This window comes from Danio rerio, chromosome 13 (genome assembly GCF_052040795.2).
Source record: "Danio rerio strain M-AB ecotype USA chromosome 13, GRCz13ab, whole genome shotgun sequence".
In the NCBI taxonomy this organism is placed as follows: domain Eukaryota; kingdom Metazoa; phylum Chordata; class Actinopteri; order Cypriniformes; family Danionidae; genus Danio; species Danio rerio.
The window spans coordinates 39759954-39776600 of record NC_141033.1 but is presented as its reverse complement, the minus strand read 5'-3'; the positions used below and the strand labels follow the sequence as shown (position 1 = coordinate 39776600).

The 16647-nt window shown below is 34.8% G+C and overlaps 1 protein-coding gene across 21 annotated transcripts in view; it reads left to right on the top strand.

Annotated features, from left to right (window-relative positions):
- Positions 1-16647, top strand: part of syne2b (spectrin repeat containing, nuclear envelope 2b) — a 200618-nt gene that overhangs the window by 119286 nt on the left and 64685 nt on the right. For 15 of the 21 annotated variants that reach the window (XM_087279586.1, XM_087279597.1, XM_087279588.1 and 12 more), the window contains 14 exons: positions 1312-1431; positions 2256-2359; positions 2466-2607; positions 4085-4198; positions 4344-4481; positions 7255-7461; positions 9184-9285; positions 9737-9856; positions 10699-10899; positions 11006-11179; positions 12810-12941; positions 14650-14867; positions 15056-15185; positions 16059-16562. In XM_087279586.1, coding sequence (XP_087135712.1) covers positions 1312-1431; positions 2256-2359; positions 2466-2607; positions 4085-4198; positions 4344-4481; positions 7255-7461; positions 9184-9285; positions 9737-9856; positions 10699-10899; positions 11006-11179; positions 12810-12941; positions 14650-14867; positions 15056-15185; positions 16059-16562 — 2406 coding nt within the window. The remainder of the gene's footprint in view (positions 1-1311; positions 1432-2255; positions 2360-2465; positions 2608-4084; positions 4199-4343; positions 4482-7254; positions 7462-9183; positions 9286-9736; positions 9857-10698; positions 10900-11005; positions 11180-12809; positions 12942-14649; positions 14868-15055; positions 15186-16058; positions 16563-16647) is intronic. The other 6 variants (XM_087279595.1, XM_087279590.1, XM_087279589.1 and 3 more) reach the window with 1 other exon arrangement.

Genomic DNA, 16647 nt, shown 5'->3' with positions numbered 1-16647 from the left:
CATAACTATATGGACTAATTATATCCTGACATTATAATTTATGTTTTAAATCATTATTGCTCACATGAAAAACTACTGTTGTAATTTATAGTAAATACTGTATTGTTTTTGAACCATACTATAAAAGAATGCTTGAATTAATCTGTTGTGTTAATTATTTATTTGCTATGGTAATCCAACAACTCTAGTACTGTAAACAAACAGCCCAATACTTAGTTTTCTACATGTAGATGTTATACTGCACAGTATAATGTAGTAAATGTATTATGTAGTAAAAAAATAATAATAATACAGTATTTAGCACAGTTTATTAATTCACTATAGTTAATACTACACACTTAAAATGGAATTTTCAAGCTACTTATTTAAAATGAGCTGAAACAACAAATTTTTAAAATGTTTTTGGGACAGCTTAATTGTTTTATGTTCAATCCATTTAAATTTTTTAAGGTAACTTAATAGATTTGTGTTGGGACAACCTGAATAAAATGTGTAGAACCCTGCATTTTTATAGTGCAGTATGCTGTAGCATTCATTAATATAGTATAATTACTATATTATATATCGTATAATACACTTTACTATACTCTAAATGTAGTATCCTGCAAAAACACTATAATAAATTACTATAGTATTTCTTTTCATGTTGGAGTCATATAATACACTTTACTTTACATGTATTATGTTAGATTTTTTTCCATGTGGTAGTCAAATGCTTTAACATTACCGGGAAAGTCTTTCATTTTCTTTATGTTTACTAACATGGGATGGTACTTGTGTGTGGCATACTATATAGTACAGAATTCTACCATAAATTACATCCTTTAGCAATGGAATTTGTATTGAAAACTAATCTTCTGTGAAACTGATTGTGTCTAATAAGCCGAACTTGATACTTATACACTCATTCCTGAATTTCAAGTGTTGCCGGTATTCTCTATAAAGCTGCTTTGATGCAAGTTATACTGTATTAAATACGAATTAAAAATTACTTGATATCAAAAACTAATAAAATTGGTTAAATCTTACTGACCAAAAAAATAAAAAATTCCTAATCATAAGAGAAACACTGCACTTAATACACACAGAATTTGTAATGCCTGTCTGTTTGTTTTTTTTTAAGGTTAGATCAGATGCAATGTAATCCAGGTGTCGTGAGGAACTTAATGAACAGATTGCTTGCGATGACACTGTTTGTTAGCATGCTAATTGCGGCTGGTTTTTACATTAGCAGATTCTGAAGTATTAAATCCAGAAGTGTTGCTAGTGAGAGGCTGCAAAGAGGCTCTTTCTCTTTCTCTCCCTCTTTAGGTGTGTGTTGAGAGACAGCGTCCCCTGCAGGCCCGGTTAACCAGAAGTGCGAGTGTGCAAGAGATGCTGAGCTCCTCCAGAACTAAACTGTTCAGACAGAGTAGCCTTCAACAGCAAAGGGTAATACAGAGAATATTTTTAACATTATTTATTGCTCTGATGACTGCAGATTTTTAGCAGCCACTGCTTAATAAAAATGTATAAAAATATTTTTTTGTCTTTAATGTTTTTTATGCCAACTACAATACATTTTTCATCATTGCCTAATGAATAGAACGTTTAAGAGAACAGCATTTATTTAAAATAGATTTTAAGTATCCTTACTAATATTTTTAATCAGCATATGTCCTTGAGGAAGGATTTTTAAAAATCTTTTTAAAAAATGCTGTTTTTAAATATTTTTAATGTCATGTTTCAGGTAGAAATAAAATTAAATGTAAAAGTAATTAAATAATTACTAAAATATAACCATAGATATAATAATAATAATTTTATTAATAATAATAATTATTATAAAAGTAAAACAAATTAAATTAAATTAAATTGGTGGTTCATTCAACTGTGGTGACCCTTGATAAAGTAGTGATTAAGTCGAAGAAAAGACAGTGATTTTTATTTAATTTAATTTAATTTATTTATTTGTTAATTTTTTATTTTGTTCCATTTTGTTTTGCTTTGTTTCATTTTCATTTGTTTTATTTTATTATTTATTTTAATTAATTCTGTTTTGTTTTACTTTGTTTTGTTTTATTTATTTGTTTATTTATTTAGTTTATTATATTTATTTTTTATTTATTGTATTTTTTTTTACTGAATTTTACACTGACACAATGTAATTTAATGACAGTTACAAATCCAAAGACTTACACATAGTGCTAAGCAATACCTGTAGTGTAAACATAACATTGCTCTTATTTCTCACCCCGTTTCATTCTTGTTTTCAGGAATTGGAGCATGGTTTAAATGAACAGAGGGATCTAACTAAAGCTATCGCAATTCAAGGCAGCAGAGCCCAAACACACAACCAGACCACAGATGAGCATACTGGGTATCTAAACACACACACACACACACACACACACACACATTTTTGTACAATATATACAGGTATATCCACACTTTGCCATCATTTAACACTCTCTGACTGCCTGCAGCGCCTTGGCAGCAAATGAGAATGACGACAAGAGAGAGGAAGAAGAGCTAGCAGTTCACAGGAAGTGGACACACCTCTGTAGCAGACTGAAGGCAGAAGAGACTGAGCAAGATCATGGAGATAACAATCAAGTTGAATCTGAGGTCTGTGCACTCCAGACTCTATTATAAATGCAGTCCTTCCTTTTTAACTCAATCTGATGCTACTTTACGTTTTGGTTGGCTGTTTGTATTTTATGACTACTCAGTTGTTGTCAAAATGATTAGCCCTCATGTGGACTTTTTAAAATGTGTGCTTTTTTAACACATTTTCACCAAATCAGTTTAAATAAGTATGTTCTAATTTAATAACTAAAAATTGTAATAACGAAATTCTTGGCCATGATGACAGTACATAAAAACGTTTTACTTATTTTTCAAGATACTAGTATAATAAAGTCCATAAAATGGGTTTTAAAACAAAATTAAACTGCATTTAATCCAGCCAAACTAAAAGAAATGAGACTTTCTCCAAAAGAACAACTACAGGTTTGGCCATTTATATGGATACACCTTTAAAAAATGGGAATGGTTGGTGATATTAACATCTTGTTTGTGGCACATTAGTATATGTAGGGGGGCAAACTTTTCAAGATGGGCGGTGACCATGGTGGCCATTTTTAAGTCGGCCATCTTGGATCCAACTTTTGTTGTTTTATTATTGGAAGAGGGTCATTTGACACATCAAACTTATTAGGAATTTTACAAGAAAAACAGTGGTGTGCTTAGTTTTAATGAACTTTATTCTTTCATGAGTTATTTACCCGTTTCTGACCACTTATAAAATGTGTTCAATGTGCTGCCTGTTGTGTTGGATTGTCAAAGCAACCCTCTTCTCCCACTCTTCACACACTGATAGCAACACTGCAGGAGAAATGCCAGCACAGGATTCCGGTATTCGTATTCTCAGGTGCTGCACATCTTGTATCTTCACACCATAGACAATTGCCTTCAGATGACATCAAAGATAAAAGTCCAAGGAGGTCAGATCAGGAGACCCTGCGGGCCATTCAACTGGCCCACGACGACCAATCCACTTTTCAGGAAACTGTTCATTTAGAAATGCTCGGAACTGACACCCATACTGTGGTGGTGCACCATCTTGCTGGAAAAACTCAGGGAACATGCCAGCTTCAGTACATAAAGAGGGAAACAAAAAGTCCTCATGTAGCTATTTCATATATCCAATGATGTGTCAAATGACCCTCTTCCTATTGAAAAAACAAAAGTTGGATCCAAGATGGCCGACTTTAAAATGGCCACCATGGTTACCACCCATCTTGAAAAGTTTGCCCCCTCACATATACTAATGTACCACAAACAGGACATCAATATCATCAACCATTCCCATTTTAATAAAGTGTATCCTTATAAATGGCCCACCCTGTATATTGGAAATATTGTGAAAGTTTCCTTGCTCCATTTACACATTACTAAAAAGAAAAAAATACTCACATGAGGACTTCAATTGTTAATTATTTTACAATGCTTATTTAAAGTTTCCATGTGTATAATTAAAAACAGTAGACATAAAAAAGTGAGCTAATTTATTTTGTGTTTGTGTGTGTGTGTGTGTGAACAGATTCTTGGTCCATCTGTGTGTTTGTGGAGCGGAGCTGCTGTTTCTCTCTGCCTGCAGGAGATTCAATCCAGCATCACACAACTTAAAGAACTGCAAAGCTCAGCAGCAACACAGGTGTCAATAACAAACACACATCCTATCATATACCACACAGAAGTAATGCTTAAAATCAATACACTGCACATGACACACACACTCCTACACTGAGAACACACTCAGCTTCGAGATGTCAGAATAAACTGTGTGTATCTGTGTGCAGGATCATCAGTCTCTGGATGAAGGTCTGTTTGAAGTGTTGAGTGGAGTGAATCTCACTCTCCGTTCTCTCACACACACCCTCGTGTTTCAGCCAGCAACCTCTCATACTGACACATTGAACCAGCTGCAGCAGCTACAGGTATCCATCTATACACTCATCCACACATCTATCAGTCTAGATCAACTTGAGCCAGTATACCATTCACACATTTATCCATCTATCCATCCATTCCATCTACAGCCCCCCATACATTTGACTCAATACATCCTTCCATCTATTTGCCTGTGCATCCACACATACTGTACATACATCCATTCACACTTTAATCCAAGCCATAAAAGCACCCATACACTAATCCTCCCACCAATCCATCAATCATCCATTCATCGGTTTTCCAAACAAACCATCCCACCCATCCATCAAGTATATACTGCACATATACTCTCCCATAGACAGACGATTACACTCTTGTCTGTCAATTCATCCATTCATCCATCCATCCATCCATCCATCCATCCATCCATCCATCTATTCATTCACCAATCCAATTATTGACCTATTTATCCATTCATCCACTGACCATCCACTCTCTAACCCATATATCCAATTCATCTAAACACTCATCAACCATCCATCTATTCATTCATTCATCCATCTATTCATCCATCTGTCTATCTATCCATCCATCCATTTATCCATCAATCATCTATTCATCCATACATCTTTTCATCCATCTGTCTGCCTATCCATGTATCCATCCATCATCCATTCATTCATTCTGCCATCAGTCTATACACCCTCTCGCCATTCATTCATCCATCTGTCCATCTTTTCATCAATCAATCATTGCGTCCATTTTGTCCATCCAACTATCTGTCCATCAATACAATTCCTTCCTTCAGCTGTCAGTCCATACACCCTTTCACTATTCATTCATTCATACATACATCTATTTGTCATTCTATCATTTTGTCCATTTGTCCATACAACAATCAATCCATCCATCCATCCATCCTGCCATCAATCCATATACCCCTCACCATTCATTCATTCATTCATTCAATCATTCATCCGTCCATTTATTCATTCATCAATCCATCATTCCATTCAATATGTCCATCCAACTATTTGTCCATCCATTTCTCCTTTCAGCCATTCATCTGTCTGTTCATCCACACACCTACTTATTCATCCAGTCAACCATTAGTCCATTCACCCTCCAAACTTTCATTCATTCATTCATTCATGCAAACTATATAGCCACCCTCACATCTATCTATACCTCCATCAACCCTCCTTCTTGGCATCTGTTCTCCAATTTCAATCCATTTATCAATCCAACCACCCTCCCTCCATCCCATCTATTCATTTGTCAATCTATCATTCTGTCAAATATGTTCATCCAACTATTTGTCCATCCCTCCATCACTCCTTTCAGCCATCTCTCTGTCTATTCATCCACCCACCTACTCATTTATCCAGTCAGCCATCAGTCCATTCACCTTCAAAACATTCAAAACATTCAAAACATTCAAAACATTCATTCATTCATTCATTCATTCATTCATTCATTCATTCATTCATTCATTCATTCTCTTTTTTCATTCATTCATTCATTAATATATACAAACAATATAGCCGCTCTCACATCTATCTATACCTACATCAACCATCTTTCTAGCCATCTGTTCTTCAATTCCAATCCATCTATCAATCCATATACCCCACTCATCCACCTCTGTCGGATTTAGGGCGTGCAGTACAGTATATCAGAATATTCTAAATATTGCCAATGTGCATATCGCGATAAACATATTGCAATGGTTTGCAATAAATGATTTAGTACAATTGGTTATATTTATTTGATTTGTGTATTTGTTTGTCTGCTTTGTTTTGCGCAACAGTAAAACATGGCTGTTTGCTTTAAGAAGTTGTATTTTCCCTGAACACACGCTCATTGAACCACGAGTGACAGAGACAGAGGAAATTAATTAAAATATGGGCTAGAATTAAAATAATTAACTTAATTTACATCCTGTGGAAAAATTATTTGTATTATAAATTATAGTGATCTGCTTGAAGTGGGTAAATTTCCGTGCAAATTAAAACCATGCGCTGGACCGTTTCTCCGTTTTGCTGGTATGTCTTTAAACTAATAATTATTAAAGCCTATTTAATTATTCATTTATTATTTATATATAATAATTACAATATAAAATGTGATAGTAAAATACAATCAACAACGAAAATGTAAATAAAAACTGTAAATGAAAACGTTAATAAAAAAAGCTTATTTAAAAACTGTCACTATAAAATAACACTGTACATTTCTATATTTAGGCTAAAACCCTGCTTTATTTATTTATTTATTTAGGCCTACTTATTTGTATGTATGTTTGTACTTTCATTTTAGTTCTCTTTTTTTTCTTTAATTATACTTTTTAAAATAAATCCTCATTTCACTTAACAAGTTTACTATGATAATAAAGCTGGTTAACAAGTTTTTATTGTTTAATGAAGGAATTATAATGCGTTGTTTCATTATTTTACCTTCATTTACAAGTAGCAGAGTATTTACACAACTATTGTATTTTTCTATTTTGTACCTTTGTGCCCCCTGATGGCATAGTCGCAAACTGCAGTTATACCTAAAAACGTGTTAGTGCAGCGGCAGTGCCATTCACGTCGGTAATGCTCCTTTTAAAGTGTCACCCACTGTACATGAAACACAGTGATTACATATTGCTTTTTAAGTCAAATAGCATATCAAATATCGCATTATTTAGCATGCTATCACATATCGCGTTGTCCTTCAGTATCACACAGTCCTAGACTGATTTATCTGTCAGTCTGTTTACCACTTTATTCATTCATTTATTCATACATTACTCTGGTTTTCTTTGAATTTCAGAGTTTATCTGTAGAGCTGATCTCCTTAGAGTCCACATTGAGCTCTCAGGGGTCAGAGATCATGAAGTTATTAGTTTCAAGTTCATCGGTATCAGAGACATCCACCTGTTTTGATCTGCTGATGCAGCATGTGTGTGACATTCAGAAGACTCTGGCTGAGAAACAGGAGCAGCTACAGGAGAGAATAAAACACACAACTCAGCATCAGGTCAGATTTCTGTCTGCTTCTGTTTATTTCTTACCCATACAAACTAATGAGATTGATGTGCAGTTATGTAAAAAATGTTTGAAATTCTTGTAGCTTACAAGTTACTAGACATGCTAAAATTCAGGAAGTTGATTCTCATGTGTTAAAAGTGCTAATATTTCAGCAGTTTTAGCAGGCTTTAACACCCCAAACCCTCAATGCCTCATCCTCATAACTGTCATGAGCACTCAAACTTGTTTGGTTTGAAAAAACACCATAAAACTTGTCTTCAGTCTCATGTTTAAAGGGATAGTTCACCCAAAAAATGAAAATTTAATCACTATTTACTCACCCTCAAGTGGTTGTACACCTTTTTGAGTTTCTTTATTCTGTTAAACACCAGTTTTTATTCTGTTAAACACCAAGTTCTTTTGAAGAAATCTGAAAACCTATAACCATTGAATTCCATAATATTTGTTTTTCCTACTGTGGAAGTCAGTGGTTATAGGAATACAGTGCATCCAGAAAGTATTCGTAGCGCTTCACTTTTTCCACTTTTTTATGTTACAGCCTTATTCCAAAATGGATTAAATTCATTTATTTCCTCAACATTCTACAGACAATACCCCATAATGCCAATGTGAAAAAATAGTTTTTGAAATTGTTAATTTGTTAAAAATAAAAAAGCTGAAAAATCACATAAGTATTCACAGCCTTTGCCATGAAGCTCTAAATTGAGCTCAGGTACATGTTTCCACTGATCATTCTTGAGATGTTTCAGCAGCTTAATTGGAGTTCAGCTGTGGTAAATTCATTTGATTGGACATGATTTAAAATGGCATACACCTGTCCATATAAGGTCCCAGGGTTGACAGTGCATGTCAAAGCAAAAACCAAGCATGAAGAAAAAGGAATTGTCTGTAGACCTCCGAGACAGAATTGTCTCGAGGCACAAAGCTGTGGAAGGTTACATTTTTTGCTGTTCTGAAAGTTCAAAAGAGCACAGTGACCTCCATCATCCGTAAGTGGAAGATGTTTGGAACCACCAGGACTCTTCCTAGAGCTGGCCGGCCATCTAAGATGAGTGTTCGATTGAGAAGAGCCCTAGTCAGTGAGGTGATCAATAACGTGTTGGTCACTCTGTCTGAGCTCCAGCATTCATCTATAGAGAGAGAAGAACCTTACAGAAGGACAACCTGTGCAGCAATCCACCAATCAGGCCTGTATGGTGGAGTTGTCAGACGGAAGCCACTCCCCGCCGGGAATTTGCCATCAGAAGGACTCTCAGACCATATGTAACCAAATTCTCTGGTCTGATGAGACTGAAATTGAACTCTTTGGAGTGAGTGCCAGGCATTACATTTGGGGAAAACCTGGCACCACTCATCACCAGGCTAATTCCATCCCTACAGTGAAGCATGGTGGTGACAGCATCATGCTGTGGGGATGTTGTTCAGCAGCAGGATCTGGAAGACTAGTCCAGACTAGTATGGCTGTAACATAAAAAATGTGGAAAAAGTGAAGTGCTATGAATACTTTCCGGGTGCACTGTAGATAGTCTCTTTAATTTAACAACATATTATTTCATATAAAAAAATAGCATATCCTATCATACCATAAAACATGTCAACTACATTTGTAAAGACATATAGGATAATAGTTTATACTATAATTTTACTCTTGGAACTTTTTGCCTGGCATCTTAATTGCAACATTTCCTTCCTTGTGTGTCAAATCCTGCAGAAAAAAGCAAAAGACCTGCATGACTCAGTACTAACTAACACATTGATCCTTCACTCTACAACTAATGGAGAAATCCATCATGACCTTTACACACAGCTGCAGGTGAGCACTTTTGCCTAAAACTCTCTATTAAACAAGGCAGAAAATAATGTGCGTATCTGTTAAACACTAATAATAATGGTAAATATTATAAATATATCTGAATGAATGTACATTCTAAACGCCTCTCAAGTATCAGTGTTTGTCATGAACATATCAGCAGGGGACAAAATGCTGATGTTTACCTGGTACATTTGCTGACTTCAGTGCCACTTTTACAATTTTATAGTGTTTCATATTTCTCCTAAAGACTCGTAAAGTCATAAAGTTTGGTTTCTTGCACTAAAAACATCATATATTTGAAAATATACATGTGGTTTTCTCATTTGATTGGACAACCATCATTCAAGGAGTCCAGTTAAACATGATGTTTTTGATGTTTAGGAGGTTTATGACTTTATTCTGCATGAAATCTGGGATGTTTACTGTACCTGTGCTGTGTTTACATGTGAAGGCTGTCACCAGGCAGAAACAAGAAGTGGAGCAGACTGAGAAAGAGCTGGAAGAACTCAGAGATGAGACAAAGAGTGGAGATCAGCCTTCGTCCCTTACACAGCAGATCAGCACACTGGAGGTTCAGAAATTAGTTCAATTCTGGTTCAGCAAAAATGTGACACAATCGAAAGTTTTATCTGATTGTACAATGGAAGATTTAAGATATGCAAACTAACAAGGCTTTATTTAATGCCATATTTAAAGTTATTTTTAATAATGAATGTTTTTCTCCTCGCCTTTTATTTATTTATTTATTCATTCATCCATCCCTTCATTTTCTTTTCGGCTTAGTCCCTTTATTAATCTGGGGTCTCCACAGCGGAATGAACCACCAACTTATCCAGCACATGTTTTATGCAGCGGATGCCCTTCCAGCTGCAACCCATCTCTGGGAAACATCCATACACACTCATTCACACTCATACACTACAGACAATTTAGCCTTCCCAATTCACCTGTACTGCATGTCTTTGGACTGTGGTAGAAACCCTGCACCCAGAGGAAACCCACGCAAATGCAGGGAGAACATGCAAAACCCACACAGAAACACCAACTGACTCAGCCGAGGCTCGAACCAGCGACCTTCTTGCTGTGAGGCGACAGCACTACCTACTGCGCCACTGAGTCGTCCCTTATTTGGTCATTTATTTATTTATTTTTTTAAATTTTTTTTTTTACTTAAAATAATACATAAATAAATAAATAATACATCTGATTTTAAAGTTGATAATAATTGAACAACATCTACTTGAACCACAAACCATCATGTCATCTTTTGTACGGCACTGTGGTAATCTAAAAACTCAGCTTTGCCTTCAGAGAAATAAAGAACATTTTAAAATATATTAAAATAGAATGTAGTTATGTGAAATAATGTCTTTTTGATTGTGTATATTCTAATATAATGGACACTTTGTGTAGGAGGTGTTGGAGAGTGTTTGGAGTGATCTAGAGCAGCGTTGTGGAGCTCTGCAGTGGACACTTGATCAGCAGCAGATGAGCCGAAAAATACTGAAGGCTCTGCAGATGCTATTGAATCTTGGAAAAGAGAAACTCACCTGCATGCCTCAAATAGAGCTTGGAAATACAGCACAACTACAGACACAACTCAACACACACACGGTAAAGCATATCACCTCAAATGCACACATACAGCCCTTAAAACAGCAAATCAACACTATCATTAAAGTGTCTGTGATCTCTCATTCATCTCTTTGTAAATATACAGTCGTTTTTCCAATCTCTGAGTGGCCACTTGAGGAGACTTCAGCAACTGAGTGTACGGATGCCACACAGCGCCTCCTCTGGCTGGGAGACTGAAGTGTCTGAAATTGAATGTCAAGTTTCCAGTGTTTTACAGCAGGCTCAGGCTGTGGGTACATTGCTTCACTCAGCACTGCAGGTACGAGAGCAAGGGGATTCTTCTATAAGCACTTCTGATGCACAATCTATGCGAACCAGTTCTAATGCACAAAATGGGTCTAAAATGACATATTTATTCCTCTATTTCATATTTATTCCATTATTTCAATCATGGCTAAGTGTTTCCTTGATGAATCTTTGAGAAGCATGTATTTTATCAATTATTATTCCAGAAACATCACACATCAGGTATATTAATTATATAACAGAGATTATGTATTCATAGACCAATTTTACACATATTCAGTAGAAACAGGGCTTTGATATTCACAAATGTTTGTTCAAAAAGTGGAAATGTGTCATTAAAGATTGAATACTAAATGTGGAATACTAAATAATTAAATCTATTTCTTGCAAATATAAACTACCTCACAAAAATCTTGTTGCTGATCCCAGTTTTATGAGCAATAAATAATAACTTGACTTCTAGTTGATCATTTGGAAAAGTGGCAGAAGGTAGATTTTTTCTGGAGAATCATCTGTTGAACTCCATCCCAATCATCACCCAAGATTCTCAGAGAAATCAGTCAAGTTTGGTGAAGAAAAAAAATCATGGTTTGGGGTTACATTCAGTATGGGGACGTGCAAGAGATCTGCAGAGTAGATGGCAGCATCAACAGCCTGAGGTATCAAGACATTTGTGCTGCCCATTACATTACAAAACACCAGGAGAGGGCACATTCTTTGGCAGGATAGTGCCCCTTTTCATACTTCAGCCTCCACATCACTGAAGTTCCTGAAAGCAACGAAGGTCAAGGTGCTCCAGGATTGGCCAGCCCAGTCACCAGACATGAACATTATTGAGCATGTCTGGGGTAAGATAAAGGAGGAGGGATTGAGGATGAATCTAAAGAATCTTGATGAACTCGGGGGGTCCTGCAGAAATGCTTTCTTTGCCATTTTGAATGACTTTATTAATAAGTCATTTGAGTTGCAGAGCTGTATGAATGCAGTCCTCCATGCTCACGGGAGTCATAAACAATATTCATTCTTTTTCCACTGCACCATGACTTTATATTCTATACTGTACATTATTTCTGTTTAGTGACAAGACTTTTGTCTATGCAAAGCCAGACCTCACTGTCCTAATTAAATATTTAAAAATCAAGGCATGATCATGTTTTATTTTGGTAAAATAAGCGTAATTTAGAGGCCTTTGCCTTTCATATAAACCACTTTTGATACCAAATGATCAACTAGAAGACAAGTTATTATTTGTTTTTTAGTTTGAAGGCTAAACACAGTAACAAATAAAAAATAAAACAGTAATCCTGAGTCTGACACAAATTTGCAGTTTGGAATTGTACAAAAATAGCAGCAACAATAGTAGCTTATTTTCTGTTGTCTTTTTTCATGTTCATTTGTAAATTGCATGAGTTTATTTCACAATATGGAATACAAAAGATCTGTAATAGGCCATTAATACAGTCATCCATAGATCCCCCTTTTAAAGAAATCAGAAAAGTGGTCAAAAGAGGTGGACTAAAATGCCAGGTGTAAACAGGAATGTGTCTTTCCTGTCTGCTTGTGATCTGATCAAACAAACAAATAGCATATTGATTGCAAGTGTATAACAAGATCACAAATACAGAGAATTTGATTTATTTCAGGTTTGCTCTCATTGGGATGAAAACCAGTCATGGTTAGAAACACTTCTGGAGAGGTTAGAGACTCAACTTCCCATGATGCCTCTGTGGGAGCAAACAGAGGAGCAGCTCAGCCAGAGTACTTCTGTCTATAAGGTAATGATGTGAAGTGACTCACAGAATTATACAGTTGAAGTCAGAGTTATTAGCCCTCTTGATTTATTAGCCCCCCTGTATATTTTGTTTAGCGAAGAGAAGATTTCTTCAACACATTTCTAAACAAAATAGTTTTAATAACTCATTTCTAATAACTAATTTATTTTATATATGCCATGATAACAGTAAATAATGTTTGACTAGATATTTTTCAAGATACTAGTATTCAGCTTAAAGTGACATTCAAAGGCCTAACTAGGTTAATTAGGCAAGCTAAGATTATTAGGCAAGTCCTTGTATTACGATGGTTTGTTCTGTAGACAATTGTAAGGGTCCATCTATTAGTCCAATGACAGAACTAACAGCATAGGTGAAGGTTAAATGCATGTAAGCCTTTTCTAGAACATCTGCAAAGAAATATTTTTATTTGTTAGAATTTATTTAAAAACAGAGTCACCAGCTCAAAATTTAATCTGACTCCGATTTCATGTGATCATTAATTTTCAAATGTGTTCCTAATAAGGAACTGATCACATTCATAATTGAGGAATGAATTTAAATATTTGACTACATTTTAAACATCTCGTCTTTTCATTTCTTGGTTTATCCAAAATCGATTAGAGTCAGTATGCTGGCCAGTTACATCTGCTCACGGACACAACCTCACCAATTTTGGTTCTTAGATAGAGCATATAACTGTAAACAATTTTTTTAAAGTAATATTAGGCCACCCCATGCTTGCTCATACATAAAAAAATTTATTTAGCCACTATATTTTATAATACTGTCTGTGTCTGTGATTCTGAGTCTGTGATTGTCAGAAATCAACAGGTATCTAAGGGGCTAATAACATTGACCTTAAAATACTTTTTTAAAGCTAAAAACTGCTTTTCTTCTTGCAAATAAAACAAATAAGACTTTCTCCAGAAGAAAAATTATTATAGGAAATACTGTGTAAATTTCCTTGCTCTGTTAAATATAATTTTGGAAATATTTGAAAAAGAAAAAAAAAATGACAGGAGGGCTATATACAGTATATGCTATATATACAGTTGAAGTCACAATTATTAGCCCCCATTTGATTTTTTTATATATGTATATATATTTCCTAAATAAGGTTTAACAAAGCAAGGAATTTTTCACAGTCTGATAATATTTTTTATTCTGGAGAAGTCTTATTTGTTCTATTTCGGCTAGAATAAAAACCATTTTAAGGTAAAAATTATCAGCCCCTTTTAGCTATATTTGTTTTCGATATTCTACAAAACAAACCATTGTTATACAATAGCTTGCCTAATTACCCTAACAAGCCTAGTTAACCTAATTAACCTAGTTAAGCCTTTGAATGTCACTTTAAGCTGTATAGAAGTGTCTTGAAAAATATCTAGTCAAATAAAACGTACTGCCATCATGGCAGTCTTAGAAATGAGTTATTATCAGTTATTAGAAATTAGTTATTAAAACTATTATGTTTAGAAATGTGTTAAACAGAAACTGGGGGGAAAAATAAACAGGGAGGCCAATAATTCTGACTTCAGCTGTATGTATAATATATATATATATATATATATATATATATATATATATATATATATATATATATATATATATATATATATATATAGAGAGAGAGAGAGAGAGAGAGAGAGAGAGAGAGAGAGAGAGAGAGAGTGCAGAAAACTTTAGAGCATATGTTTGTGTGTGACAGAATGTGTTGGCGGTTCTGGAGCAGAACAGAGCTCAGATCAGTCTGGTTCTGGATGAAGGCCGCAGACAGCGGGAGCAGATTTCTAGTAATGATGTGGGTGTTCCTGTACACATAGTGGGTGTGTCTACAGCTAGGCTAGAACAGCGATTGGCTACACTCCAGAAGAGGGTGGAGAAAGGACTAGAATCTACCCTCCACCTCAAGAAAATTTGGAAGAGGTAAAAATTAATAAAATATTTCTTGTCACCTTATGCATTATCATTTCATTTAGCTTTTTTAAACCACAATGTTTTAAAGCATACATCTACTCACTTCAGTTATGTTTAATTAGGGAGAATTGTGCAAAAAGTAATGAGGAACTAATAAATATTAAGGGTTGTATATTATTATTTCACTTTCATTCCAGGTACCAAAGTGATTCAGATGCTCTGAATGAGTGGATGAGAAGAGCCAGAGAACAGCTGGATTCTTGGAGAGATCACATGACCGCAGCCAAACAGGAAGTGGACGCCCTCTCCCAGTTTCAGCACTTCACAGTGAGTCATGCAGTGCACACTCATGCAATGGCGTCTTATCATAAAGAACAACGTAATCTACAGAGAGCAGTGCAAATTATATATATATATATATATATATATACATACAGTTGAAGTCAGAATTATTAGCCCCCCCTTTGATTTTTAATTTCTTTTTAAAATATTTCCCAAATGATGTTTAACAGAGCAAGGAAATTTTCACAGTATTTCTGATAATATTTTTTCTTCTGGAAAAAATTTTACTTGTTTTATTTCTGCAACAATAAAAGCAGTTTTTAGTTTTATAAAGCCCATTTTAAGGACAAAATAATTGGCCCCTTTAAGCTATATTTTTTCCTGATAGTCTACAGAACAAACCATCATTATACAATAACTTGTCTAATTACCCTAACCTGCCTAGTTAACCTAATTAACCTAGTTAAGCGTTTAAATGTCACTTTAATTTACTGTCATCAAGGAAAAGATAAAATAAATCTGTTGTTAGAGATAAGTTATTAAAACTATTATGTTTAGAAATGTGTTGCAGAAATCTTTTCTTGCAATTCTTGAAATTGGGGAAATAAATAAACAGGGGTGCTAATAAATCAGGGGGCTAATAATTCTGACTTTAACTGTATATATATATATATATATATATATATATATATATATATATATATATATATATATATATATATATATATATATATATATATATATATATACAGTGTGTGTGTATACTATATATATATAATACTTATTGTTTAGGTTTGTAAAATATTCACCTAATATTTAATTTTATTTACAGTTTATTGTAATTAATAAAAACAATTTCAATAGATTTAAGTTTTAATCATAACAACAATTTACATATTTGTGATGTTTTTGACACAGGAGTTTTGCAAAGAGCTAGAGGTGAAATCATCCCTGAAGGCGTCAGTCATCAGTTCTGGATCTTTGATCCTGTTGCTCAGTGAAAGAGAGCAAAACACGGAAACACAGAAAATCAGCAAAATCACTAATCCTCCAAGAACATCCACTCCCCCAGGGAATACAACAGTCTCTGAAGACCTGCAACCAAGTAAAACTGGCAGCTCTGTGATTCTAGATAACAACCCTGAAGAGTCTTCTTCTGTAGATGTCACTCTTACTCCAGAAACCACTACTTCCTCTATTCACAACATCACAGAAGGCACTCTTTCCCCCACAGAGAGATCAGAGTCAAATGAAGGTGTCGTTTCTGAGGAACCAACTTCACCTGCATTTGATTTGTCAGTAAAACAGGAGAGGGTTTTGTCTCCAGTTCTTCTGACTCTGCAGTTCCAGCTCTCTCAGGTGGAGCAGGATTGGGTGGAGATACAGACACACATACCTTCTGTTCAACAAGGACTCCATCTGGTACGCTTTAGTCTGTTCTTTAATTTGTCTGAAATTACAGTATGCACATCATCATTAACTAACTGTTCCATGAATGATTAGAAAA